This window comes from Triticum urartu, chromosome 7A, assembly GCF_056163025.1.
Source record: "Triticum urartu cultivar PI428250 chromosome 7A, HENAU_Tu73, whole genome shotgun sequence".
Classification (NCBI taxonomy): Eukaryota; Viridiplantae; Streptophyta; class Magnoliopsida; order Poales; family Poaceae; genus Triticum; species Triticum urartu.
The window spans coordinates 725,977,842-726,005,107 of record NC_141879.1 but is presented as its reverse complement, the minus strand read 5'-3'; the positions used below and the strand labels follow the sequence as shown (position 1 = coordinate 726,005,107).

At 42.1% G+C, this 27,266-nt stretch overlaps 2 protein-coding genes and 1 pseudogene across 5 annotated transcripts; 1 reads left to right on the top strand and 2 right to left on the bottom strand.

Annotated features, from left to right (window-relative positions):
• Window positions 1–1,694: 1,694 nt before the first annotated feature.
• On the top strand, window positions 1,695–5,329 carry LOC125525230 (polyamine oxidase 1-like). Its single transcript, XM_048690234.2, has 7 exons — window positions 1,695–1,904; window positions 2,017–2,275; window positions 2,469–2,615; window positions 3,700–4,510; window positions 4,602–4,683; window positions 4,823–4,909; window positions 5,007–5,329. Exons 1-6 carry the CDS (start codon window positions 1,787–1,789, stop codon window positions 4,900–4,902), a joined length of 1,497 nt encoding a protein of 498 aa, XP_048546191.2. The 5' UTR covers window positions 1,695–1,786; the 3' UTR covers window positions 4,903–4,909; window positions 5,007–5,329.
• Window positions 5,330–14,974: 9,645 nt separating this feature from the next.
• LOC125523095 (cysteine-rich receptor-like protein kinase 6) lies at window positions 14,975–17,607 on the bottom strand. Of its 3 annotated transcripts, none has more exons than XM_048688141.2 (7): window positions 17,365–17,607; window positions 17,060–17,222; window positions 16,708–16,972; window positions 16,354–16,594; window positions 16,092–16,242; window positions 15,803–15,994; window positions 14,975–15,245 (listed from the first exon to the last, which is right to left on the bottom strand). In XM_048688141.2, the coding sequence occupies exons 2-7, from the start codon at window positions 17,210–17,212 to the stop codon at window positions 15,183–15,185; spliced, it is 1,065 nt and encodes a 354-aa protein (XP_048544098.1). In that variant the 5' UTR covers window positions 17,213–17,222; window positions 17,365–17,607; the 3' UTR covers window positions 14,975–15,182. The 3 variants fall into 3 exon arrangements, with proteins under 3 accessions (XP_048544098.1, XP_048544099.1, XP_048544100.1); XM_048688142.2 differs by having other exon boundaries at window positions 17,060–17,265; window positions 17,365–17,583; XM_048688143.2 differs by having other exon boundaries at window positions 17,060–17,214; window positions 17,365–17,583.
• Window positions 17,608–22,200: 4,593 nt separating this feature from the next.
• On the bottom strand, window positions 22,201–24,417 carry LOC125523543 (serine/threonine-protein kinase SAPK10-like; annotated as a pseudogene). Its single transcript, XR_015609892.1, has 7 exons — window positions 24,017–24,417; window positions 23,859–23,912; window positions 23,657–23,755; window positions 23,330–23,422; window positions 23,100–23,207; window positions 22,915–23,013; window positions 22,201–22,792 (listed from the first exon to the last, which is right to left on the bottom strand). The product of XR_015609892.1 is annotated as a serine/threonine-protein kinase SAPK10-like (transcript).
• Window positions 24,418–27,266: the final 2,849 nt, after the last annotated feature.

Sequence of the window (27,266 nt, the reverse complement as noted above, 5' to 3'; positions counted from 1 at the left end):
ATGTGCCCTAGGGTAGGGGCATGCTCCATGGTGCGCTGGCTCACCAGGAGTCCCCTGATGCCCTCCTTCATGGGGCTTTCCTATATGTACCTCTTGAACCTTGATGAATTTATGAGGGATTTTTCTTCGCTGTGACATCAAGATATTCATGATCCTAGGTGGAGCAATGCTATAGTTCTTAGGTATCCTTCCTCAGAGGGACTTGTCCAGTGGATGGCATATGTGCAACAAACATACAAGGAGGTCTGGAGGTATGCAGCAAAATCATGATAAAATAACATAGCCAACCAATTGCGAAAAAGATTACCTTTTGAAGGTTATCCCAAACCATTTCCAATGGAACTTAATGTAAAAACAAATCATGAATGCAATTGAAACAAAAAAAAGAAGCAAAACCGACAAATACCATTTGTTGACTTACTAGTTGCCTCCCTGCGATGTATTCTCCTTGTAGGTTGGCTTTGATGCGCCATGCTCCACTCCGACCCCAAGGTATGTCGATATGTGTTGCATTTATTCTGACATCTGACTGAATGTAGGGGCACCTCAAAGCGAAGGTCCGTAGGACTCCTAGACGCTTATGGTCCACCGGTATTGTGTAAGAAAATAAGTCCTCACCATTGAGCGAGAATCCTCTTATTAAGCTGCAAGAAGAGGGTTAGATACATATCTTTTAGAGACCTTTCAAACAAGACCAAAGTTGAATATGTTTTCAGAACTAAAAAATTAACGTTTTGAAACTGGAATGGAACATTGATGAAATTTTCCGAACCAATTCTTATGGATGTAAGTTTCATAGTAGTTTGGTTTGTTTTTCAGTAGATTTTTGAAAATTAAAAAAATATGTTTTGGAAAATGAACAAAACTGATGAAACCATTCTTTTCATAGATGCAAATTTCATATGATTTTTAGTGGATTATGTTCTACTTTCATCTCTATGTGGTCATCACTGCAGCATGTGGATGCGCTTGCGCTTATGGCCTCTTGGTGCAGCCGCCTAGAATCAGTTGTGGAGAGTGTATTTAATCAGTTTAGCTAGCAAGCCACTTGTAGAATATGTGGATGAGCTATGTAATTGCGGGTTCGGCCGGTTGTGGTTGTGTTTTACTTTTTATTTGTTTTACAATTTTAAACTTGGTGACTGTAAATTGATTCACGTCTAATAATATGGTTGTGTGCATCCTGTGATCTAGAGGCCGGGGCAATCCCCTTTTCGAAAAAACTAAAAATGCTCCGGTTTTTCTTTTTCATGTATGCATTTCAGAATAGTTTGAGTTCCTCTTGTGGTTATGTCAAAGTTCCACTTAAACTTTTTGAAAAATAATCGTCAACGTAAACTTAGTGAAACATAGGCAAAAGAAGTGGGCTATTTTGCAGGACAGAAAAAGACTTGACAATGAAAGTTGGACCAAACTGAAGGATTATTTCCTAGAACACATGTGTATGGATCTCACAAAAATGAACTCTAGCTAGACAGGGACGGGGGACTTGTCTTTTTGAAGGTAAAGGCCCAAGGTTTGAGTTGGTCAAACCGTTTGTGCTATAGTCACACAATATTATTCTCGGCCGGCCGGAGCATGTCGTAAGGTAATGTTGCTTCCAAGCAACCCACGTTAGCCAAGAAATAACTTTACTACTAGTTAGAGAGACCCCCGCGCCCCGTCGCGTCTTGCGCCGCTTCTTTATATACACTTGGCGATGGACCACCATCCTTCAACACAAGCTAGCTAGCTAGCAAAGCAAGTCTCCAAGCTTCGTGAGTGAGGGAGAGAAAGAAGGAGAAGGATGCTAGAGATGAAGCCCTGCAGAGCCATAGCTCTGGTGCTCGTTGTAGCAGCACAATGCGCCGCCCTGGCCACCGCCGCCGGTCCGAGAGTCATCATCGTCGGCGCCGGCATGTCCGGTAAGCTATACGATACATACATGCATTTTGCATGGACATCGATACATGCATGGGGGAGGTTGGTTTGAGTGCACATGTAACTGATGCAAGTTCTTGTGCTTGGTGGTCTTAGGGATCTCGGCTGGGAAGAGGCTGTCCGAGGCCGGGATCACCGACTTGCTGATCCTGGAGGCGACGGACCGCATCGGCGGGCGCATCCACAAGACCAAGTTCGCCGGGGTGAACGTTGAGATGGGGGCCAACTGGGTGGAAGGGGTGAATGGAGATGAGATGAACCCCATCTGGACCATGGCCAATGGCACCGGAGGCCTCAACCTCAGGACCTTCCGCTCCGACTTTGACCACCTCGCCAGCAACACCTACAAGCAAGAGTATGTGCACGTGCTGGTTTTCGAATTTCAGTTTCAGAAAAAATTCAATCATAGCCGAAATCACCATATATTTAGTGATTTTTCTGCCAAAGGGCCGAAGTATCCGCTTAGATTTAACTTAGATCCAACCAAATATTATGAAAAATATTTACATTTGTTTCACAGCTGAGCTGATTAATTCTTGCGGATGCAGCGGTGGTCTCTATGACGAGAAAATTGTTGAGAAGATAATCGAGAGGATGGATGAAGTGGAGGAGAGCGGGAGCAAGCTCTCCGGCACCTTGCACCACAGCGGCCAACAGGACATGTCTGTCATGGCCATGCAACGCCTCAACGACCAGTACGTATCTATGCCGTTCATCTTGCTCCATGCCCCTTGCAGTAGCTAGTGATGTGTGCTAGCTTTTAACCATGAGCTCTGGGAGATTTGTTAAGGATTTAGAGCGAATGGATCTGATGGTGTGACGTTAACACATATTCATGCGCTAGAAGGCAATGATCCTTCTAACACAGGATTTTTCACAAGTTGGAGTATATGAAAATTTCATATGAAATATAGTTCAAATGAATTAATTGCAAAAATTCTGATGGAACGAAATCCTATGAATAAACCTACTCCCGTAAAAAAAACTACTCACATAAGAAAAAAATCCTGGGGATAAATCCTCCACAAATCCTTTGCCAATTCTTTGAATCATATACGGGCCGTAACCGGGGACTGGGGGTTGAAAGTCTTTTTTGTTCATGCTAAGAGGAGTCTATTTCCAAATTGAAAGTCTTACATGCACCTTAAAATCCGACGATGACTCTTGCTCGCCCTTATCTCTAACTACTACTCTATGTACATGTCTCCACCAATGCCTGGACTCACATATATATTCTTGTCCAGCAAGTGCATTCCAGCAAATTGCGTAGCACAATCATGCAGTTTGCAATACTAAATCATCAATTCCATAAAATTTTAGCAAACGGCAGCCACTGCCGAGTCCAAGAGCCGAATATCATTAAAAAGTGCCTCAAGTTTTTAAAAGAAATCACTATTTTTTTTCCGTTCACCCACTCCATTTTCGTCTACGGCGACCTAGCATCGCGAAAGGCAGTGTGACCTAGCAATAGCATCATTAGCACCTCTTGCTTCTGATCTGATCGAGCGTGACAGAGCAAGATTATTCAAGTGCGACATCACCAACTATTTTACTACTCCTAAAGCTTCCTCACAGCTGTACAAAATACCGCCTTAGTTAAAGTGCTAAATATCTTAATGGCAACTGCACCCTCCGGCCGACCGTTGCATCGACCGGATCGGCGAGATGCGCACGCCTGCTTCTCCCTTTTGCAAGCAAATTGTTTGATGATCTCCAGAGAGAAATGTATTTTTATTTTACCGTGCATTGATTCGTGCAACCTTCCCTTGCGTGTCCCAGTATGCCTTCGGGCCCCGCGAGGCCGGTGGACATGGTGGTCGACTACTACCAGCACGACTTCGAGTTCGCCGAGCCGCCGCGCGTGACGAGCCTGCAGAACACGCAGCCGCTGCCGACGTTCAGCAACTTCGGCGACGACGTCTATTTCGTGGCGGACCAGCGTGGCTACGAGTCCGTGGTGTACCATGTCGCCGGGCAGTACCTCAAGACCGACCGCAAGTCCGGCGCCATCGTCGACCCGAGGCTCAAGCTCAACACGGTGGTGCGGGAGATCAGCTACTTCCCCAGCGGCGTCATGGTCCGGACCGAGGACAACAAGGTGTACCGGGCCGACTACGTCGTCGTCTCCGCCAGCCTCGGCGTCCTCCAGACCGACCTCATACGGTTCAAGCCGCAGCTGCCGTCGTGGAAGATCGTGTCCATCTACCAGTTCGACATGGCCGTGTACACCAAGATCTTCCTCAGGTTCCCCAAGAGGTTCTGGCCTGAGGGCTCCGGCAAGGAGTTCTTCCTCTACGCCAGCGGCCGGAGAGGGTACTTCCCCGTGTGGCAACAGTTCGAGCAGCAGTACCCCGGGTCCAACGTGCTGCTGGTCACGGTCACCGACGACGAGTCGAGGAGGATCGAACAGCAGTCCGACAACCAGACCATGGCCGAGGCGGTGGCGGTGCTGAGGAAGATGTTCCCCGGGGAGGACGTGCCGGACGCCACCGAGATCCTCGTGCCAAGGTGGTGGTCCAACCGGTTCTTCAAGGGCTCATTCTCCAACTGGCCCATCGGCGTCAACCGCTACGAATATGACCTCATCCGGGTACAGAAATCTACTACATTTGGCTTGCATTTCACTCCTCCACTGCACAATAAACTAAACTAATTTGACACTCTTCTCTGATGTAATTCAGGCTCCTGTTGGGAGGGTTTACTTCACGGGCGAGCACACGAGCGAAAAGTACAACGGATATGTCCATGGAGCGTATCTTGCAGGTATACATACATCAAAGCCTTTCGCCTCATGCTCTGCATTGTGTGTTTTAGATGCCCATTCTCTGCGTTGTTTAGAGTGTTTTGCTTTCACTTTTTGGTTTCCTGAGGTATTCACGTGTGATGTGTCTGCGTTTCCTAGGTATCGACTCTGCTGACATCCTCATCAACTGTGCCAAGAAGAAGATGTGCAAATACGATGTCAAGGGGAAGCATGACTAATCTCAAGGTAACTACACAAGTTACTAACGCTTAATGTCCTACTAGTACTAACAATTTAACCCATAAAAGTTGCGCCTAACCGTTGCTCCCCTCGTGTGTTGTAGGTTAATCACGGAGTCACCAGCTGAAACACCAGAATTGACAGGTCAAAAATGAGTCCGGGCGCTGGATTATTTTGGTGTTCATCTGCCTTGGATCGTTGTTCGACGGTTTTCTTGGGCAATCCATATTTTTTTTCTCTTTGCGACATGTTTGTTGTTTGGGTCAGTTAGCATTTGTTCTCATTTAATTATTTATGAAACTTCTAGGAAACAAGAGTTGCCGATAATGTGTATTGCCCACTTGTTGTGCAATCACATTTTACTAAAATATTTTGGGAAGCAATGTTATATTCATATGCAATAAAGAGGGATATAACATTGAATAATTGACCAAATATCAAATATATGGAAAGGCAGTTCGATGAATAATCGAGGTTAATTACTTTTGAAACTCGAGACAAAATCTGTGCCATTTTCATTAATTAAGAAAACGTTGGTGCCCAGATAAGTTGAGAAAATCAGGAGAAAACCAGCCAACACCTAGCATGATGAAGGAAGAAGGCACCGCCAGCCTTCTAGAAATATATATTATATCACACATAGGGTGAGCCCCACATGCTCTGCTTTGAACCATCACCCTCAACATTGCTCATCCTCAATTGCTGCACCAGGCATGAAACCTTTTTTTTAGAACCACCTTGCATGAAACTTTGCTACTGAGAACTGGGAACTAATCCTAAAGTGCTGAAAGCTTGCAAAAGCATGGCCTGAAAAGCCAAGCCTGGGCCTGGTCCGACCACACAGAAAATGGCTATGTTCATATTTTAAAATAACAAATAGATCATTCCCGGTATTAAGATGGATGATTATAACTATTTTTATGGAAAATCTGTAATCATTCATTTTCGGCTTTATTTGGAATTCGGTGGAAATGTGAGGCCCGAGATCGGCCTGGATATTGGGTCAGGATGTAAAGGGCGTTGGATCCCACTTGTCCCAAAAATGCCACCCATGAAAAAAAAAAGCCTAAATGGCGCATTTGGGAATCCATTAAAAATATGTGTCACATATGGGCAGCCCGACAAAGCCAACCGGCGCCAGCAGGCTGACCACAACATCCAAATGTGTTCGCCTCCTTTGCCCAAAACATCCGCCGCCGCCATCTCCACAGCCACCCGCATCCTCCCCCTTCCAATCCTCTTCATGGTCCATGTCACTGTCGTGTGTCTCAAAGAGGATGCCATCCAAGGGAAACACCGGAACCGCGCCGAGCTGTGTGGGAGTGCCTCTTCTATCGTCTCCCCAATCCCGTTGATGCTCTATTCAGCCCCTCCTCCGCCGCCGTCCAAGAGAATCTCTGGGAGCGAGCGTCTACAAATCGATGACCACTACGCCACTGGAAAGCTTGCGTCAAAGTACATGCTTACAATATTTGATAATCTAAACTTTAGACATGTGCTGGTCTTTTTTGACAATTTCATTTTTTTGTATGTGCTTTTTTTGTTTCGGATTTATTTTATCTTTTTTCAGATCTTGGGTATTCTTCGGGTTTTCTTTTTAAAGTTTTGCATATTTCTTTCTTATATAGGTTATGTAATAAACAGTATAAGTATTTTTGATATTGTCGACATATTTTCAATTTACACTGAACATTTTATTGTGCAATATTTTTTAAAATGCACTTTGAAAATTATTGTATAATATACTGTGAACAGTTTTGTTATATACATTGATTTTTTTTAATATATAGTCATCTTTTATAATTATATGATGAATATTTTTTAAATATGTGATGAAGTTTTTTAATATATATTTCAGTTTTCTATATTATGCGATATTTTCAGAAAATACAAATTGAACATTATTGTATAAATACACACTGAAAAGTTTTGTTATATACATTGAACATTTTTATAATATACACTAATCTTTTTAATTATTTGATGAACATTATTAAATATACTATGAAGTTGTTTAAATATATATTGAAATTTTTATATTATGTGATATTTTTGGAAAATGAACATTGAACATTATTTTTATATTATGTGTCAAATATGGGCAACCCGACAAAGCCCACCGGTAGCAGCAGGCTGACCACAACATCCAAATGCATTAGCCTCCTTTGCCCAAAACATCCGCCGCCGCCGCCGTCTCCATGGCCACCCGCACCCCCCCTTTCCAATCCTCTCCATGGTCCATGTCGCCGCGTGTGTCTCAGAGAGGTTGCCGTGCAAGGGAAACACCGGAACCGCGCCGAGCAGTGTGGGGTGCCTCTTCTATCCTCTCCCCAATCCCGCCGATGCCCTCTTTGGCCCCTCCTCCACCGCCGTCCAAGAGAATCTCTAGGAGCAAGCTGAGCCTTGCGCGAACGCCTCCTTTTGTCCGCCGCCGTCCAAGGGAATCTCCGGGAGCGAGTCGAGCAAGTTGCCGCTGCTTTGTAGATTTTGTTATTTCCTATACTACTATGAATGCTACTCTGAATTTTGATGTTGAATCTGGATAGTGGACACTATTTGCTCTGTACTGAATTTGTTTATTTGGTCCGTACTGAATGATCGGAGGGGTACTAAATTAGGCATATACTAGTGGCATTGCATATCAGTTTGATTTGTATATATCATTTTGCTTTGCAAATATGTGGCACTATGTGGACACCATATACGCCATAAAATAATAATTGGACTACAACATAGACCCGAGTTAATTGCTTGTTGGTAACACAATTGGGGCAGTCTCAAAGAATTGATACCATTTTTCAAAAAAATTGCAAGTCAGTTCCAAGTCTGGGTGCGCGTCTACAAATCGATGACCACTACGCCACTGGAAGGCTTGCGTCAAACTACAGGCTTACATTAGTTGATAATCTAAACTTTATTTGCTAGTCTTCTTTGACAGTTTCATTTTTTTTGTAAGTGTTTTTCCGGTTTCAGATTTCTTTTATCTTTTTCAGATCTTGGGTATTATTCGGTTTTTCTTTTTAAAGTTCTGCATATTTCTTACGTATATAGGTTATGTAATAAACGGCATAAGTATTTTCAATATTGTCGACATATTTTCAATTTACACTGAACCATTTATTATGCGATATTTTTTAAAATACACTCTGAAAATAATTGTATAATATACGATGAAAAATTTTGTTATATACATTTTTTAAATATACAGTGATCTTTCATAATTATATGATGAATATTTTTTAAATATACGATGAATTTTTGTCTAATATAAATTACAATTTTTTATATTATCCGATATTTTCAGAAAATACACACTGAACATTATTGTATAAATACACACTGAAAAGTTTTGTTTTATACATTCAACATTTCTATAATATAAAATGATCTTTTTAATTATTTGATGCACATTATTAAATATACTATGAAGTTGTTTAAATATATATTGAACTTTTTATATTATCGGATATTTTTGGAAAATACACACTGAACATTATTGTATAATATACTATGAACAATTTCGTTATATACATTGAACTATTTTTCATATACAATGATCTATTTTAACTATATGATGAATATTTTTTTAATATACGGTGAAGTTTTTAAATATATATTTAACTTATTTTCTACTCCCACTGTTCCAAATTAGTCGTCGTAGTTTTAGTTCAAATTTAAACTAAAACCACGACGAGTAATTTGGAACGGAGGGAGTACTATGCAATATTTTTTGAAAATACACACTGAATATTATTGTATAAATACACACTGAACAATTTTTTTATATGCATTGAACATTTTATAATATACAATTATATTTTTTAATTATCTGATTAACATTTTCAACGTACTATTAAGTTTTCTAAATATGTATTGAATTTTTTTATATTATGTGATATTTCTGGAAAATATACACAGAACATTATTGTATTATACACACTGAACATTATTGTATTATACACACTGAACATTATTTCATAACATACAATGAAAAATTATGTTATATACACTGAACATTTTTTCAATATTCAGTGATCTTTTTAATTATATGATGAACATTTTTTAAATACATGATGAAGGTTTTTTAATATATATTTAACTTTTTATATTATGTGATATTTTTTGGAAATATACAGTGAACATTGTTGTATAAATACACACTGAACATTATTGTATAATATGTGATGAACAAATTTTGTATTCATTGAACATTTTTTAGTAAACAATGATCTGAAAAAACATTGCATAATAAAAAGTTCAGTGTAAATTCAAAATATGCCGACAGTATTGAAAAAACTAAACCATCTATTGCAATAACTATATAAAAAAGGAATGTGCAAAAAAAAGAATACCTGAAGAATACCCAAGATCTGGAAAATGATAAAAAGAATCATAAACAAAGAAAAATACATACAAAAAAGGGAACAGTCGAGCATGTCTAACATAAGAGTATAAGAACATATAAGCCTCTTCTTGGACGCAAGCAATACCTAGCTCAGCGCACCTATCCCGACACAACTCTTTTTTTTTGCTGGTTTTATTATCTCATAGGAGCCTTTTCGCAAAGAAAGGCATCTGTGTGATTACATATAAAATAAGGGTCTTTTGCGAAAGAAAATGCCATGTCAGCCCCTAACATGCAGGCCCCGCTGGTCAGCTTCCCGGTCAACAAGTGTTTATATGGACTTTAGAACGATTTGTAGTTGCCCGCCCTAGACCTTACTGTCTTGCTTTTGTTTTGAAAGTGGTACCATTTTTTTTGGAGGGATGGTACCAATTTGTTGAGTTCCCCAATTGCGGTACCAACGTTCAATTAACCCCATAGACCCGTGTATGTATCTGGTGCGCCGGGGCAATTGATGCTACCGGTGCGCCGGTCACCCGTTGCACATTCAAAAATATTTGAAAAAACCCGGAAACAATTTAGTGCATTGGCACAACATCAATGCATGTTGTCACAAAAATTCAAATAAAAAATTGAAACATTGCTTGAGATACAAAAATGACAACACTGAATAGTACATAACACAAGTAAGGCTTCAGTTTTGGCCCATTAGCACATTGATGTCAAATTTATCATTTTTGTATCTTGAACATTGTTTTGAATTTTTATTTTAATATTTGTGACAACATACATTGATGTTGTGTCGATGCACTAATTTTTTTTGGATTTTCTCTAACATTTTTGAATGTGCAACGGGTCCGGTGCACCGTAGCACCAGTTGCCCCGATGCACTAGATACGTTCCCCCATAGACCCACATAAGAAGTGGTGGTTAAGCAAGTCTCCCACCAAAATCACTAATTGAGGAGTACTCAATACAAAGATCACTCCCATCTTCCCATGTTGTGACAAGTGGCGCGTTGCATGTCCGCCACTTGTCGTAACCTAGGAGTTTCCTCCTTTTTGTAGATCCATTTATTCAAAACATTTTATCTCTTAAACCGTGTCTCCAAATCTAGAACCGTTTTCACCATTGGATTCCTTGTGCCGAGATCTTCAAAACTAGATCTCATGTTGATAGGTTTCGAAGAACTTGTTTTTCACGAAAAACCAGAGAAAAAATCAAACCGGGAATAATAGTTTTTTCCCTTTCCAGAAGAGGCACGCTTGTGCCTCTCGTGAAATCACAACCTTGCCTCTCATGGAAGCAAAATCGTGCCTCTCGCGGAAGGAAAACAAAAGAAGAGAAAATGTGTTTTATTCCGTTTCCGAGGAGGCACGGCCGTGCCTCTCGCGGAAGAAAAAAATGTGTTTTTTCGTTTTCGAGAGGCACGGCCGTGCCTCTCGCGAAAGCACAACCGTGCCTCTCATGGAAGGAAAAAAACAAAAAATACGTTTTTTTTCGTTTCCGAGAGGCACGGCCGTGACTCTCGCGAAAGCACAACCATGCCTCTCACGGAACGAAAAAAACCAAAAAGCATGTTTTTTCCGTTTTCGAGAGGCACGGCCATGACTCTCGCGAAAGCAAAACCGTGCCTCTCGCGGAAGCAAAACCGTGACTCTCGTGGAAGAAAAAAAGAAAACATGTTTTCTCATGCAAAAATAAAAAATTAAAGTTTTTTTATCCAAAAGTTAAGGAAGACTGATAGAAAACCGAAACGTCGATTTTTTTTCCTCCAAAAAACCCGTTTAAAAAACCGAAAACGTGTGCGGGAAAATGAAAAAAATTCCGAAGGAAGCGCCCAAAGCGCGACAAGTGGCAGGCGGAGAGCGCACCAAGTGACGCTGATAGTTGTGAGGCTCCCGAAGAAGGGCTCGTCAACTAGTTGCTCCTGAAGTCCCACGAAGTCCAGCGAGTTGTCCATTTACATTCTGAATGTTGGGCTTTGGGCCGGGCTGTGTCTCTTAAAAATGTTCTGTGGTGACCCACACCGGTTTCAATTGGCCGATGGCACTCGCGGCTGCTGCTTTTTTTTAATATAATTAACGATCTGTTGCTTCATAATACTCCCTCCATTCTAAATTTTTTGTCTTCGATTTATCTAAATACAGATGTATCAAGTCACGTTTTAGTATTAGATACATCTATATCCAACCGTGAGGTAGCCAAATAAAATTAGACGTCCTACTTTTGTCCGTGAGGGCCGGCCTGATTTGTTACCGCATTTTGGCCGTGAGGTAGCCAAATAAAATTAGTGCACGGCGCAGCTAACGAAAGACAACTGCACTTATATTAGGGAGGAATTCGACGTGTTATTATTCTTATTTTGTTCCAACCATATCAAACGGCTATGTAGGCGTCCTACTTTTGCTCTGGACAGGACGTCTAAGCTAGTCATATACTTTTACCATTTTTGAAATTGGTGGATGTAATTCTTAATGAAACAAAGTTAAACTCTTAAAGTTAATGTGAACCCGTTGCAATGCACAGGCGTTCTTCTAGTACTCATTACAAATATCACTCCCATCTTCCCAGGTTGGGACAAGTGGCGCGTTGCATGTGCGCCACTTGTCGCAACCTAGGAGTTTTCCCTTTTCTGTAGATCCGTTTATTCAAAACGTTTTATCTCTTAAACCGTGTGTCCAAATCTAGAGTCGTTTTCACCGTTGGATTCCTCGTGCCGAGATCTTTAAAACCAGATCTCATGTTGATAGGTTTTGACGAACTTGTTTTTCACGAAAAAACCAGACGAAAAAACCGAACCGGGAACAATGGTTTTTTCTCTTTCCGGAAGAGGCACGCCCGTGCCTCTCGTGAAATCAAAATCGTGCCTCTCGCGGAAGGGAAAAAAAGAAAACGCGTTTTTTCCGTTTTCGAGGAGGCACTGCCGTGCCTCTCAGGAAAGCACAAACATGCCTTTCGTTGAAGCAAAACCGTGCCTCTCGCGGAAGGAAAAAAAATGTGTTTTTTTCGTTTCCGAGAGGCACGGCCGTGCCTCTTGCGAAAGCACAACCATGCCTCTCACAGAAGGAAAAAATATAGAAAATGTGTTTTTTTGTTTCCGAGATGCACGGCCGTGACTCGCGAAAGCACAACCGTACCTCTCGCGGAACAAAAAAAAACAAAAAACACGTTTTTTTCCGTTTCCAAGAGGCATGGCCGTGACTCTCGCGAAAGCAAAAATGTGCCTCTCGCGGAAGCAAAACCGTAACTCTCGCGGAAGAAGAAAAAACACGTTCTTTCATGCAAAAATAAAAAATAGAATATTTTTTATCCAAAAGCTAAGAAAGACTGGTGGAAAACCAAAACATCAAAAAAAACCCAAAACCCCCGTTTAAAAAGCCGAAAACGTGTGTGGAAAAATAAAATAAATCCGGAAGGAGCACCCAGAGCGCGACAAGTGACGGGTGGCTGAGAGCGCGCCAAGTGTCGCTGATAATTGTGAGGCTTCCGAAGAAGCGCTCGTCAACTTTTCTTTTGAGACAACCTCGCGAAGCTTTATTAAATCGTCACCATGTTTACAGGGACGGAGGGTAAATTTCCGGGGTGTCCCAACCACACGTGTCGGCCACCACCGAGAGATAAAGCATGCTTCGCTAAGTTGTGAGCTTCATAATTTGAGCTCCTAAATTCATGATTAAAAGTGCAAAAATCAAAAAACGAGGAGTGTTCTATTATTTCATGTATAATGGCACTATAGCTCGACGAGTTGTCCATCTTCAGATCTTGTACCACCACCTTACAGTCTGAAGCCACTTGAATCCTTCGCTCATACATGTCATCTGCTAACTCTAGGGCTTCTCTGATGGCAAGAGCTTCCAAAGTCATCGGATCAACAATGTGGTTGAAACAAAGTGTTGAGGCACCCAAGAACATGCCGCTCCCATCTCTGCAAATAGCACCTACAGCCCCGAATCCATTGCTAGACACAGCAGCGTCCACGTTCATCTTTGCATTGCCAACCGTAGGAGCCACCCAAGTCTGAGATCGCGTTACAGACGGCACACGGACCCCCGATGATCTCTTGTTGACAGTTTGCAGGTCGGCCAAATATTTTGTTATGAACGTATGAACTGAATGAGGTGTTTGGAAGATGTTTTCATGAATAGCCTTCCTCCGTACCCCCAGAGGGCCCATAACGTGACCGCCAGTTGATCAAACAGTTCCCTTGGCAACACTTCATGCATGGAGAACAGCCACTCCCTCGGATTATCCTCTCCCCGATCAATCATGTGAGCCACGAGTTCTTCCGGTGCCAGTGCCCAAACACTAGCCGCCATCGGGCAAGAGATGAGAGCATGTTTCCATGTATCGACAGCCCCGCAGATCGGACAAGCATCTTCCGTTAACATATGCCGATGCTTCAAAACAGTGCCAGTTGGCATGGACTTTTGAGCGAGACGCCACACAAAAAACTTCAGTTTCGAGGGAACCTGCAGGTGCCATATCATAGACCATTCCTTGGTTTCACTAGGATCATACGAGGTCTCGCCGTGCTCATCATACACGGCCTCATGGGCGTGTTTTAAACGCATAATCATCCTGTAGGCCGACCGAACACTGAACCCCCCTCGGGTCTCTTCATGCCATGCCCAAAAGTCCTCGACTTGACGTGTGCATAGCGGGATCCGCAAGATAGCTTCCGCATCTCCCTGAGTAAAAACGGATCGAACCAGACTCTCGTTCCAACTAGTAGTTGTATTATCAAGAAGTTGTGCCACTTTAACAGGAGCATTTGGAACAAGCGATGTTACTGGGCACTTGAAATTGTCTCTGGGAATCCAATTATCACTCCAAATGCTCGTTGTCTCGCCATCACCTATCCTTTGAATAATCCCATGTGCCATAACCTCTCGCCCGTCTAGAATGGCTCGTCAACTAGTTGCTCTTGAAGTCCCACGAAGTCCAGCGAGTTGTCCATTTACATTCTGAATGTTGGGCATTGGGCCGGGCTGTGTCTCTTAAAAATGTGCTGTGGTGACCCACACCGGTTTCAATTGGCCGATGGCACTCGCGGACGATCTGCTGCTTTTTTTTTTTTGATAATTAACGATCTGCTGCTTCATAATATTACAGTGTCATCCGACCGTGAGGTAGCCAAATAAAATTAGTCGTCCTACTTTTGTCCGTGAGGGCCGGCCTGATTTATTATCACATTTTGGCCGTGAGGTAGCCAAATAAAATTAGTGCACGGGGCAGCTACACTTATATTAGGGAGGAATTCAACGTGTTATTATTCTTATTTTGTTCCAACCATATCAAACGGCTATGTAGGCGTCATACTTTTGCTCTGGACAGGAAGTCTAAGCTAGTCATATACTTTTACCTTTTTTCGAAATTGGTGGATGTAATTCTTAATGAAACAAAGTTAAACTCGTACTCCCACCCCCGCAAAAAAAAACTCATACTCCCTCCTGCCCTTTTTACTCTGCACATAAGATTTATCTAAAGTCAAACTTCGTACAGATGACAATATTTATCAAAAAAGAAATCAACATCTACAAAACTAAAGTTATACAGTATGAAAATTAAATTCATGACATGCCTAATGATAGCGATTTGTATTGTGGTTGTTAATATTTTTTTCTATAAAGTTGGTCAAACTTTACAAAGTTTGATTTCAGACAAATCTTAAAAGCAGAGTAAAAAAGACTGGAGGGAGTGCCATCTTAGTCAACTTTGCAGGCTAGAGAAACAGATTCTTATTTCAAGCTGCCATAAACAGAGACAACATGAAAACTACTATTGCATCTGCGGTAGTTGACTAATAGTAATAAAAAGACATATTACACATAAGAAAATTACACTTAAATGCTTCCAAGACGAGATGGCAACAAAGGCTCCTATTTCCAAATTAAAGTTACAATCTTCCAGCAGTAACAGGGCGTGCATGTTTCATTTCTTCAGACCAAAAATGGAGCCCATTAGCTTCTTGCCAGTTGTAGGCGGACGGGAGACCTGGAAGTTCATATATATAGCATGTTAGAATCATTTGAAATTTCCAGAGTAAACTATATATATGCTTATCCAGATGTTTGATTTACTTAGAAAATATATGTTTAATTAATACCGTAAGTTATGCATTAGAAATGAGAAGCAACAAAGTAAATTGTGCATTTAGTTGACACCAGTATTATAAACAAGATTATGCATATAATGGCCAGGTTGCATATATCTTATTCAAAACATTTTTTCTATATGTCGAGTGCAATATAGACGTGTGATATATATGATGCAACCTAAATAACGAACTAATGAATTCATTTTTTGGGAGAATTTAAAACATATGAATGTACCTAACATATAACATAGTGCATCTTCATGAATATGAGTGCAATTTCACTACTTAAAACATGTGTGCATAGGCAACATCTCCGAGGAAAGTGGCACTTATCAGCTTTTAGTTACCATAGAAAATGAAGTGATCAACGTTCCCAAAAGAAGTTATTTCTATAAAAAAATTAAATTATATCATCTCACAGTAGAACCTCTTAATTTGCACTCTGTAATATTACCTCGGTAACCTTTTGGCTTGAACGTAGTCCATTGAGCGAGTCAACAATTTCTTCTATGCGAGGTCTTTTTGTCCTATCAATCTCAACACAGTTTGACCCGATATCAATGCATGTTTTAACTTGTTGGAGGCTTTCATGATCCAGTGATGAATATTTGGATGTTATGTTCTCCAGCGTCCATTCTTTACGCACCTACAGAAGCGGAATCAAGATGCTTAGTTATAATGCACATACAAAATGTATGAAATATGCTTCCCTTCTGAAATAACCGAGTAATAATTTCTCTTACTTTATCAACAAAACTTCTTGCAGATGGTTGGTCTTTTTCGCGAGGATTCTGCTCTCCAGTGGTGATCTCAATTATCACTAGGCCTAAACTGTATATGTCTGACTGGGCTGATATTTCACCTCTGTAAAGATATTCTGGGGCCATGTACCCACTGGATGGAATTAACATCACAAGTTAAATCGGGAAAAATTGGATTGGGGAACGGTAATATATGATGTAACTAATGACCAGCTTATGTAATGAAATTTCATGATGAGCTTACTATGATCCGACAACTGTTTGCGTACAGAGTCTGGTTTGTTCTTGGCCAAAGACCCTTGAGAGTGCAAAATCCGCTATCTTTGGCACCATATTTGCATCCAACAGTATATTCTCAGGCTTCAAATCCATATGGACAATGGGAATATCCAACTTGTGTAGAAAACGTAAGCCTTGGCAAATCCCCTTGATTATTTTGAAGCGTACGTCCCAACCAATTTCTGGTTTAGTGGACCCTTTGGGCTCTGCATATCAGGTTACAAAGATAACATCGTAAGCATGTGATTTCCTAGCTCCAGCTTGGAATGCAACCGTGTTAAGGACTGAAACAGAAAGGCAAGATATGCTGTTCACATACCAAAAAGATTCTCCTGAAGGCTCCCATTAGGTAAATACTCATAGCAGATTAAGCTTTCGGTGATGTCCGCCTGGATGTATCTCTTATCAAACTGCACCAGTTTCTTCTGCGTTTCGCAGCAGAACCCGACAAGCTCCACTATGTTCTCATGCTTGAGGGACATCACATTCTGGACCTCTCTGTTGAACTGCTTATCTGCTGGCATTGGCGCGTTCTCCTGAAGTTTCTTCACGGCAATCACTCTGCCGTCATCTGGCACAATCCCCTGTTTAACCACATATGTATGCTCTGTATTAGTAGCATAGCCTAAATTAAGCGGAAGCAGAGGAAAACAGCAGGGGAGAAATCAAACCTTGTAGAGTGTTCCAAAGGGGCTTCCGCTTATCTTTCTGTCTTCGCCGAAATCGTTGGTGATTTTCTTGAGAAAATCGAACGGCAGCTGCTTCGGCAGCTCGGGGCCTGGCTGCTTGCTCTCTTGGCTACTACTATTACTTCCGGTCGCCATTTCTGAGGAGCTGAGAAACACGAGGAGCCACAGAATGCGGATTAAGTTCTCCTCTGTTTCCGTATGCAAGACTAAATTAAAGAGGTGAAACTTCACCGGATCTACCAGCACTCAAAATAATCAGTTCAAGATTCACAAAATTAGGCACTGACCTTGAGGGGAATACTCGAGGGATCCTTGCAGAGAAGAGGGGAGCGAGATGAATCGTTGCTGGGGGGAGAGAAGCGAGATGAATTTCTAGATAGCCGCCGGCTGGTGTAGATTTATACGGAGCAGCCAGCCCGAGGAGGAAGAAGGGTGGTATGTTGACCTGACTGGAGAGGCTGGGTTGAGTCCTCCGCTTGGGTCCATGTGGTGAGATGCCCAGAAAAAAGGGAAGCGCGTCTGTCAGTGTCACCACCTAGATCCCTTCGCCATAATTTAATTCCATCCACATGCTAACGCGTCGTTCCTGTCGTAGCCTACGTCCACTCGTCCACCTGTGCTTGCAGGCTTGGTAGGGCCCGCGGTTTTGGGCCGCATATGGCCGGTTGGAACTTTGTCAAGTTATTTTTCTTTCGAATTTGAACTTGGCACTTGGGCAAGTTGCATGGGGCATAGTGTAGTTAAGTTAGCCACGCTAAAGCCAAAGGCGTACGTATAATACTTCAGTGGCAACTAGCATTAATCAACAAAGTAATATGTGGCTGTTAGTTGGGCGCACTCAACTGGTATCAAGCATATCCGGGTTATGGAATGGATAAATGGTGCTGTGCTGCTTTGTAGCTGCACTCCATTGCATTTAAATTACACAGGAAAGTCAAGCCAATAGTTTGGTCTGGTGATTTTGTCTCTTCCAACACACAAATGTATACCTTCTTCGCAGGCGAGCATATGAATTAGCAATGCGTGTGCATCTTCTCAGGTCAAGCTAAATAAAAATCAACAAAGAATGGAAGACGCAGGACTTCAGATGAGAAATGACTTTTGGCTCTCAAAGCTCCGGTGAATCATTCTCTTTATTATTTCGAGAGAAATCCATATTACTACCTTGAACTAGCACCAAAGTCTAATATGCAACCTTGAACTATGAAATCATCTATTTTAGAACCTCAAACAGTCAAAACCGGCCATGTATTGGTTTTTGACTGGTCAACAGTCCCGTCAGGCGCCACGTCACCCATGTGCCAAAAATGAAAGTGCCTAGAAATTTTTAAAAACATTCTAAAAAGAAATCCGAGTTAAATTGATAAACCACCACAATACATGCGTCATTAGCAGAAAACCGCCACTTTACAATTTGTGACAACAAGTACCACGCGCGTCACCCTGCTAGTGGCAAAAACACTTATCCTAAATGCTAATTGCTTTGATGACATCACTAACTGGTCGGATCCGTTAGTTAGGCTGAGTTGGCAAAAATATGTTGAGGTGCGCGACGGTGCGTGCGTGGAGGTTTGCCAGTTCCGTGGGCACACCGCGCGGCCACCTCGGCAAGCACAGGCTCTTGGAGGCCACCCCGGTGGTGGAGGACATCGTGGGGTGACCCGATATCCACGAGCTCTAGGACGCAAGCGTCCTCACCGCCGCCGGCCAGGAGGATGGAGTGGAAGCGCATGGCGTACAACGCGGCGACCCGCACACGTGGCGGAGCACCTCGCCGTGCCCCCGCTCCGCGTCGAGGTCGGGGACGTAGTGGGTCACCTTGAGTGTGAACATGACACCGGTGGTTTGTGTGTGTCGGGCAAAGGGACCAGCTTGGACGATGCAACAACAACTCTTGGATGGGCGCGATAGGCAAGACCCATGTCAGGGACTGTCGGGAGGACGCACGGCTATGAGACGCATAAGGAGTTGGAGGAGTGATGCTTCTGTTCACCGGCGCAGTCAACTGGCAGTCGTGGGACTACGACGGCCGGCGCGGTGATAATTGCATTGAGGAGGCGCCCCGCTCCAGTACAGGAACCAGTACCTCAGAGGCTGCTGGTTCTGGTTGCTGTCCGCCATGACCACCATGAGCGTCATGGTGGTGCCCACTCAAGACGTGTTTGATGAAATGCCACGGAGAGAAAGGGCGATGAAGAAGAAGACCAAGTCAACATGTCTATGTGGCACTTTTTTGCTGACTCAGCCCAATGGACGAGTCTGTCCAGTTAGTGACATAATCAAATCAATTAGCACTTAGGATTAGTGTTTCTTGCGTGTTGCGGCGGTGTTTTGTGTCACAGATTGTAAAGTGGTGTTTTTTTATAACGACACCTATATTGTGGTGGTTTTTTGGATTTAACTCCAAAATCCATAGTATCCTTATATTTAATCTGTGAAAGTTCAACAAGTGTTGTCGAATAGAAAAAAAATAGATCAAAAACTCAAATTAAGAGCCTTTTAGAGTCAAAATTTGAACAAAAATGGAAAGTGCCAAGAAATTTTTGAAAATAAAACCCGAAATCCATACTACTGTTATATTCAATCTAGGAATTTTTTTACAACTTTTTCTCACTAGAAAAATAGAATGAAAATTTAAATTCAGAATTATTGTGGGTCAAAATTTGGCCAAGAAATGAAAGTGCCTAGAATTTTTGAAATAATACTCAAATAATCCTACTACCCTCTTTATTCAATCTGGAAACGTTCCAAAAAGTTTTGCCGAACACAAAAACATTGGAACAAAATTTAAATCCACAACCATTTTGAAAATTTTGGCCAAAAAAAGGAAAGTGCCCAGAGATTTTCGAAAATAATATCAAAAGGCCAAAGTACCCTTATTTTCAATCTGTGCAATTTTCAACAAGTTTTTTGAATAAAAAATAGAATGTAAATTTAAACTCTGATCCATTTTGGGTCCATTTTGGCTAAAATATGAAAGTGCCCATAAACTTTTGATAAAATTCTCAAAGACGCACACTACCCTCATATTCAATCTAGGAAAGTTCCAACATGTATTCAATAGGAAAAAATTGGAAAAAATTCAAATCTAGAGCCACTTTGTCAAAAGAATGGACAAAAAAAGGAGAGTTGTCAGAAAATTTCGAAAACAAATATCCAAAAAAAATCAAAACTACTGATATATTCAATTTGATAAATTTTCATAAAGTTTTTTTTTGAATAGAAAATATGGAATAATATTAAAATTTAGAGTCTATTTGGTTCAAAATTTAACCAAAAATGGAAATGCCCAGATTTTTTAAAAAAACTCTCAAAATCCACACTACCCTCATATTCATTTTGGTAAAGTTCAAAAAGTTTTGATGAACATAATTATTTTTATAGGGTTAAGTGGACATGGGTGACATGGCGGCTAACAATACCGTTGACCAGTCAAAAACTTGTCCAAGGTTGTTTCTTGTCTGCTTTTGGTAGTTTAAGAATTTAAAGTAGAGGGTTTCGTAATTCAGGGTTGTATATTAGACTTTGATGGTATTCTTTTTAGAGATGTTTTAGCAAAGTATGAGAAAAGCGAAGGAAGAAAGCATGGATGAACCGTATCTCAGCTAGTCCTACTCACAACGTGTTAAAAATGGAACCGTATTTCAGTTTTTAAGCAAATCTATACCTAATAATAAAGAACGGTGCGTTTCTCCGAGTTTGTGGTTCGTCCACCTACACTAAATTGTCCATAAAGTTGGATAAATTACCCATCATGTCATCCGTAAGTGAAAAAACTCTTCATTGATTGTTTATATGATTTGTTTGTTTATCATTAAAACTGCCCCTAAAATTGAAGTAAATTACCCACCCGCCACCTGTAAGTGAAAAAACTCTTCGCTAATTGTTTCTCTAAACTTTTCGTTTGTCATCGAAACTGCCCCGTAAAGTTGAAGTAAATTACCTACTCCGCCACCCATAAATCTATACCTATACCTATACCTACTAAAAAAAGGATGGTGTGTTTCTCTGCTTTTTTGGTCCATCCACCTACCCTAAGATGCCCATAATAAATTACACATAATGTCACCCATAAGTGAAGAAACTCTTCATTACTTGATTATCTGAGTTTTTGTCTGTCATCGAAATTGGCCCTAAAATTGAAGTAATTTATCCACACGCCACCTGTAAGTGAAAATAAACTCGTTGTTAATTGTTTCTCTGAATTTTTTGTCTGTCATCGAAACTGCCCCTAAAGTTAAAGTGGATTACCCACCCCGCCATCCGTAAAAGTGAACATACGTCAGAGGGCCCTCCATTTTTTTCAATCATCGTGAGACTGACCTTTTCTTTTCCTTCTCACACACGCATCGAGGATGTATAAAATCATACATGCATCAAGGATCAAGTACAACATCAAATCCATTCTAAGCATGTTAGGATGCACATGTCTTACGTCCACATGTACACCGATTGGTGCACAAATATTTAAATACATGTATATGTATGCAATGTGAATATTTGGAACTTGACTTGAAGACCATAATTTTATTATCACGTTGCAACGCACACGCCCTTTTGCTAGTATAACTATAAATGATGCTTAGCATTTTATAATACATGGGGATGCGGAAGGCATTACAGATTCACACTTTTTTTTTATCAAAAAGGAGGATATAGCCCTAGCATCGATTAATGAATACAATTATCAATAATTGCAAAGTTCATGTCTTAGAACTAAAATTAAAATGGTGCCAATGGCTCTGGCTTAATTGTTTGCAAATAAAAAAATGTGAGTACTTAACATGTGAAGTACACACATGGTAACATGGGCAACATGGTATTTAATTTCAAAGCTATTTTAACGCAATGGTGGAAACACTTGTAATTTGGACACTCGGTTTAAAAGTTATATCTGTCTATATAAAAAAAATTAAAAATAGGGTGCACGTACCTCACCAAAGCTCTCATCGGTCCTTTTTTGCATGCCTCCTCATGAGTCATGATCATGCCTTGTGGCGAGCAGAGGGATTACGCTTACCTAGCCTTTGGCAAAGGTACTTTTTTTTTTCTAGTGATTCGGGTAAATAAATTGGAAGTGTTTACCATGCTTTTTTATGTGGTAAACGTGCACTTGTGAGCAGTAGCCATAGAACTGATCTGATGTCCAGTAATTTAAATGGTTCACAAATTAAACATTGTTCAACATAACCAACCAGTTCTCATATTAGCGAGATATTCAAGCAATATTACAACAGCATGGTTAATTAATCCAGTAAGCTAAATGTTGTGCAATATTGAAAAGAATGAAAACCATCACGAGCAACAAGAGTAACAATTTGGGGGAAATCAAAGCATGGGCAGCCCAACTAGCGATAACCTCAAATTTATCCCCTTCTGGCCATCTTGTGGTCAAGTTATTGTAGCTATATAGTTTTCCTGCTGCTATGATGTTTTGAGATTTGATACCTTGTAACATATGGAATTTGTTTGAAAATATATCAAATATATATGAGGTGTACTAGCGTGTGGTGATGTCAATATAGGGGTCTGAATCTACAAATTCTTCTATGTCATCGGCAGTAGATATGGTGCCTCTGCCAGTGCTAGGATCTGCATCATCTCATCCATGCTCTGCGTCGGCTGCTCTGCCTCCTCGGTGCTCATTGTGCTATCATCAGCCGGGAGATTCTTCAAGAACCATGGATGGTTTCTTATCTCAGGCACCGTGATTCTCTGTATTTCATAATCAGCACGATAGTTATTCGGTAGTAGTATCTGAAAGGAAATAATATAACACTATGCAAAAATATATGTACTTCCTCGAACAATGTTGCATACACATAGCAGGTACTCACAGCAGCTGGGTCAGCAACAAAGATCTTGGAAATGAGGTCCCGGCACTCGGCAGATAGGTGCAGGTCATTTGGAACTGAGTATTCCACGCTCTGTATCCTCTGGCAATATGAAGTTCTCGTTAGTTTTGTGATCAGAATGGATAGAGATGGAACTGAGAGTTAGATGCTGAAACAGAGAAATTAACCTGAATTATCTTCCTAAAATTTATTGGCTCGTCGTCAGGACACTGGAAGGGGTAGGCACCGACTAGCATGGCGTAGAGGGTCACTCCACAGGACCACACATCGGCGATCTACATTGAGAAATTAACAGAGAAATAGTTCCCGATTGTATGAACTTTCAATCGAATCCATGTATGTATGTGTAACATATTAACATTGAACTGAATTCCAATATGTATGTATGTATGTGTACCTTGCCACCATATTCCCTTTGCTGAAAAACCTCAGGAGCGATGTACACACGTGTTTGGTCAGACGCTCTGGGCGCTCCCGGCTGCGACTGACGCTGCGAACCAATGAAGCAACAGAGGTTCAGGCAGAAAGTACTACTCCGAGTTTGACATCTAACTCTAAGCAGAGCAAGTATGATGTACTCCCTTCGTTCGGAATTACTCGTCCAAGAAATGAATGTATCTAGATGTATTTTAGTTGTAGATACATTCATTTTTGTGACAAGTAATTCCGAACGAAGGGTGTAGACTATTGCAGAAGTGAAAACGAATTCTCTATCTTTGAGTACATTTGAAACGCCAGGGCCGCATATCTTGAGGCGAGGAGGCCCCGCGCAGCCCCCATCCAGCAGAATGTTTTCCAGCTTCAGGTCACGGTGGCAGACTTGCTACCAAAAATTTAGACGGCACAGTTTCAGTACTCCCAGCCTAGCTACCTCCATTGTTTCCACAAGAAGCTGTAATTGGCAGTGGAAGAGTACTAGTCTGTACCATGGAGTGGCAGTAGCTGACTCCTGATACCAGTTGCCGGAACAGCAGACGCGCCTGAAAAAATGGCAAAAGCTTCGACGGTTGGTGGAAAGAAAGGAACGCCATGGCGAAAGAATTGGTAGGTAGGAACCAATAATGGAGGAGTTGACCCGGCGGACCTCGTCCTCGCCGAACCGGCCGGCGTCGCGGACCCGCCGGTGGAGGTCGGGGGCGTGCTCCGAGACGACGGCGAGGTGCGTCGGGGTGAGGACGACTTCCCTGAGGCGGACGACGCTGGGTTGGCGCAGCGACCGGTGCCTCATGATCTCCCGCCGCACGGCCTCGTCCACCTGCTCCCCTCGCGGGATGTACGTGACGGCCACTAGCTGCCCGTCGGCGCGGCTGCGCATGACGTCGGAGCCGGGGATGCCGGTGTACTTGTACATCGATTCCTGAGCTCAGCGTGGACTCAGTTTTGCTGTGGGTCGGGCAGAAGAGGAGCAATAGGCCTATGAGTCAAAGCTCCCCTTCTCGGTCTCTTTCTCCTTTTTTGTAGGGAGTCTCTTTTTAGGAGTGTCAAGTCATCAACGGCTCAACCAGACTTTAAGCTTTTTGCGATGCTTGAGGACGTTTGCCGAGTGTCGGCCACAGTGCACTCGACAAAATTGGTGGACACGTGGCTCCCGATTGTGGTTTTGTGTTTGTCGAGTGTCGGTCAGATGAACATGCAGTAGGTGTTGTTTCCGTCAGCTGGCTGTCAATCACATTTATTTTACCGATTACCCATTTACGACACTAGGCAAAAAAGTTTGCAAGTGTCCAACGAAAAGAATTTGGAAAAGACCACTATACCAGGACTATTCTCACCTTGAGCTCAAATGAGCCCGTATGAACAGAAAAATCATTAAAAAATCAAAAATAAATACATCATGACATTTTTTGTGTGCGGTACATTGACGAATGTTCTGAATGCTTGCAAAATTTCAGCATGAAATGAAATCACACTTGTGGGACTGGTAGAAAAAAAAATCAATGCTCCAAAAATGCAATTTTCAAAAGCGTCTTGGAGTACTGTTTTTGTTTTTTTTCTGCAACTTCCACAAATGTCATTAGGAAGTAAAAATTTGGCAAGCTCTTAAAAACATTTGTTAAAGTTTACCACAGAAAAATTTGAGATTTTTTTGAATGTTATTTAATTATTGTTTAAAATTTACTGTTCATGCGAGCTCATTTGAGCTAGCGAGCGGTTGGGGCCTTTTCGTTATACCAGTGCAACATTCGGTGTACTTTTTGCCGAACATTTATGACCCTTGGCAAATTGCTCGATTCCAATAGTGCTTACATAAGTAAATTTGTTGTCCCTAAATTTATCGCCTAGTGCAGATTTGGTCCCTCGTCTTTAAAATGTGCTGATTTGGTCCGAATAATGGCGAGTGGACATGCCATCACGCGCGGGCGGTCGGTATCCACGCCGCACGTTGCCGCGCGATTCGTGCTAATTAAATACACTTCCGTCGTATAATGATCTCTCCTCTGCGTATAGCAAACGGTATAGACGCGTATTCCCAGCTGACACATGCAGTCGTGCCCCGCGACGCAACACACGCATTGAACTCTGCTCGTGGCCAGCATCTTAGCCCCAACGGCCACCCGCGAGGTAGCACACGGTGTGGACTGGGTTCTGGCACGACAGCATGTCAGTTTTTAAACGACGGGACCATCATAAACTTTTTCAGCCTGGCTCCATTCGTTTACTGTAAATGGCTGACAGGACGTGAAGGCACCCATCATCTTTTAAATGCAACATGCAGACTATTCTTTATTCACCCCGTAGCTCTAATTCTTGCGACTTTGTTCGTCTGCATAGCTAGCTGAACCCAACCATGGACGTATGTAGCTTCTTGTGAAAAAACATAGAGATGTAGAATAGTTCACTGACTCCTCCAACACCAATATTGTGAATGGTTGTCGGGAAAGCTTGATGCCATTGCGACCTAGCTTGTCCTGTTGGTTCTTCAAGTGGTAGGTTGACGATGGGTCTACACTGCAGTCTTGCATGTGAGGAGCGAGATACCAACTAACGAGCAGAAATTGCACGTAGTGACAAATTCTTGCATGCACTTGCCATGCAGAAGATAACCAAGTGCAGCTAACAGGGATCAGGATTTCCAGAAAGTGCCATGGTTTCCTTTATTATTATTCTCCAAATGGATTTTTTTAAACGGGAATAAATATCCTACTACCAACAGCCATTTAATTGATCACAAAGGAAAATTAATACCGGCCCGCACCCCCATCAATCCACCCATGACTGTCCTGCAGCCCATCAGGACACCCAGGAAGTATTAATTGCTGCATTTGTGTGGGATATTAAGGTATTATTAATTGTTCTGAGATATTAAGGACAGTATAACTGAACCACTTCCGAGTTATCTCAGACCATGTGCCTTTTCGTCCATTGGATCGCATGAGATTGGCCGTCCGAATGCTAACTGATCGTCTGTCCTTAAGGAAAGCTACTCCCGCAGAAAAATCTGAGAATTCTGGTTAATCGGGCCTGGCACCCGGATTGCAGCCCATGTAGCTTTGAGGAAACCACGATCCAGCCGTAGGACTGCGCGAGAGCTCCACCCCTCCCAATGCGTAACCTAGGTCCGCCGCCGTCGAGAGAGAGCGCACAACCATCTCCTCCTCGATCGTTCCCACTGGCCTTGCCGCCTGTACCACCTCACCTTTGTGTTTCGATGTTCTGTGCTTGTCGAATCAAAGGGGAGAGGAAGATGAGAGATGAGAACCGAAGGATGGAGGGATGACGAGTCGAGCGGGAAACAAAGGCGCCCGCACTCGGCCGTCGGCCGCCCCTCGACTTCGACGATGTTTGAGGGCCACGTATGATCTCCATATCTCTCCCTCTCCCGCTTCCCCGTTTCTCTTTCCGTCTTCGATTAGGACGAGGTTAAGCACAACGAGCGGCAATTGCGTGGGTGCGTGCGTGCGTGTGTGTACGATTGCGCTGCAAGTTTGAAGTGGTCGGACGCTGAGCAGTTGGTGCAGAACTATGGGGGATTTTGGGTGTGAGCTGTCACACTTACTTTCCGTCCAACTTGTAGTGTTTGATTTTATTTGAAGTGTAAAGAAATCTGATATTTTCAGGGGCTCAAGCTTTGCTGTAGAGTTCTCAACCTATTAAAATTAATATATCATTACTCTTGGAGGTGGTCATCAATATCTCACTGCTCAGATAGTTTATGCCAATCTCGTACAGTTGATCATAGATGCCACAATACTATGGACATCAATATCAAGAATATATCGTTATTCTTAATGGAGGCGGATCAGCTACAACGAAGGTCCCTTTTCTCAAACCTTCAGAGTTTTAAAAAGTTCTAAGATGGCCGTACAAATCAATGGTTACTTTAATCTGAGAAG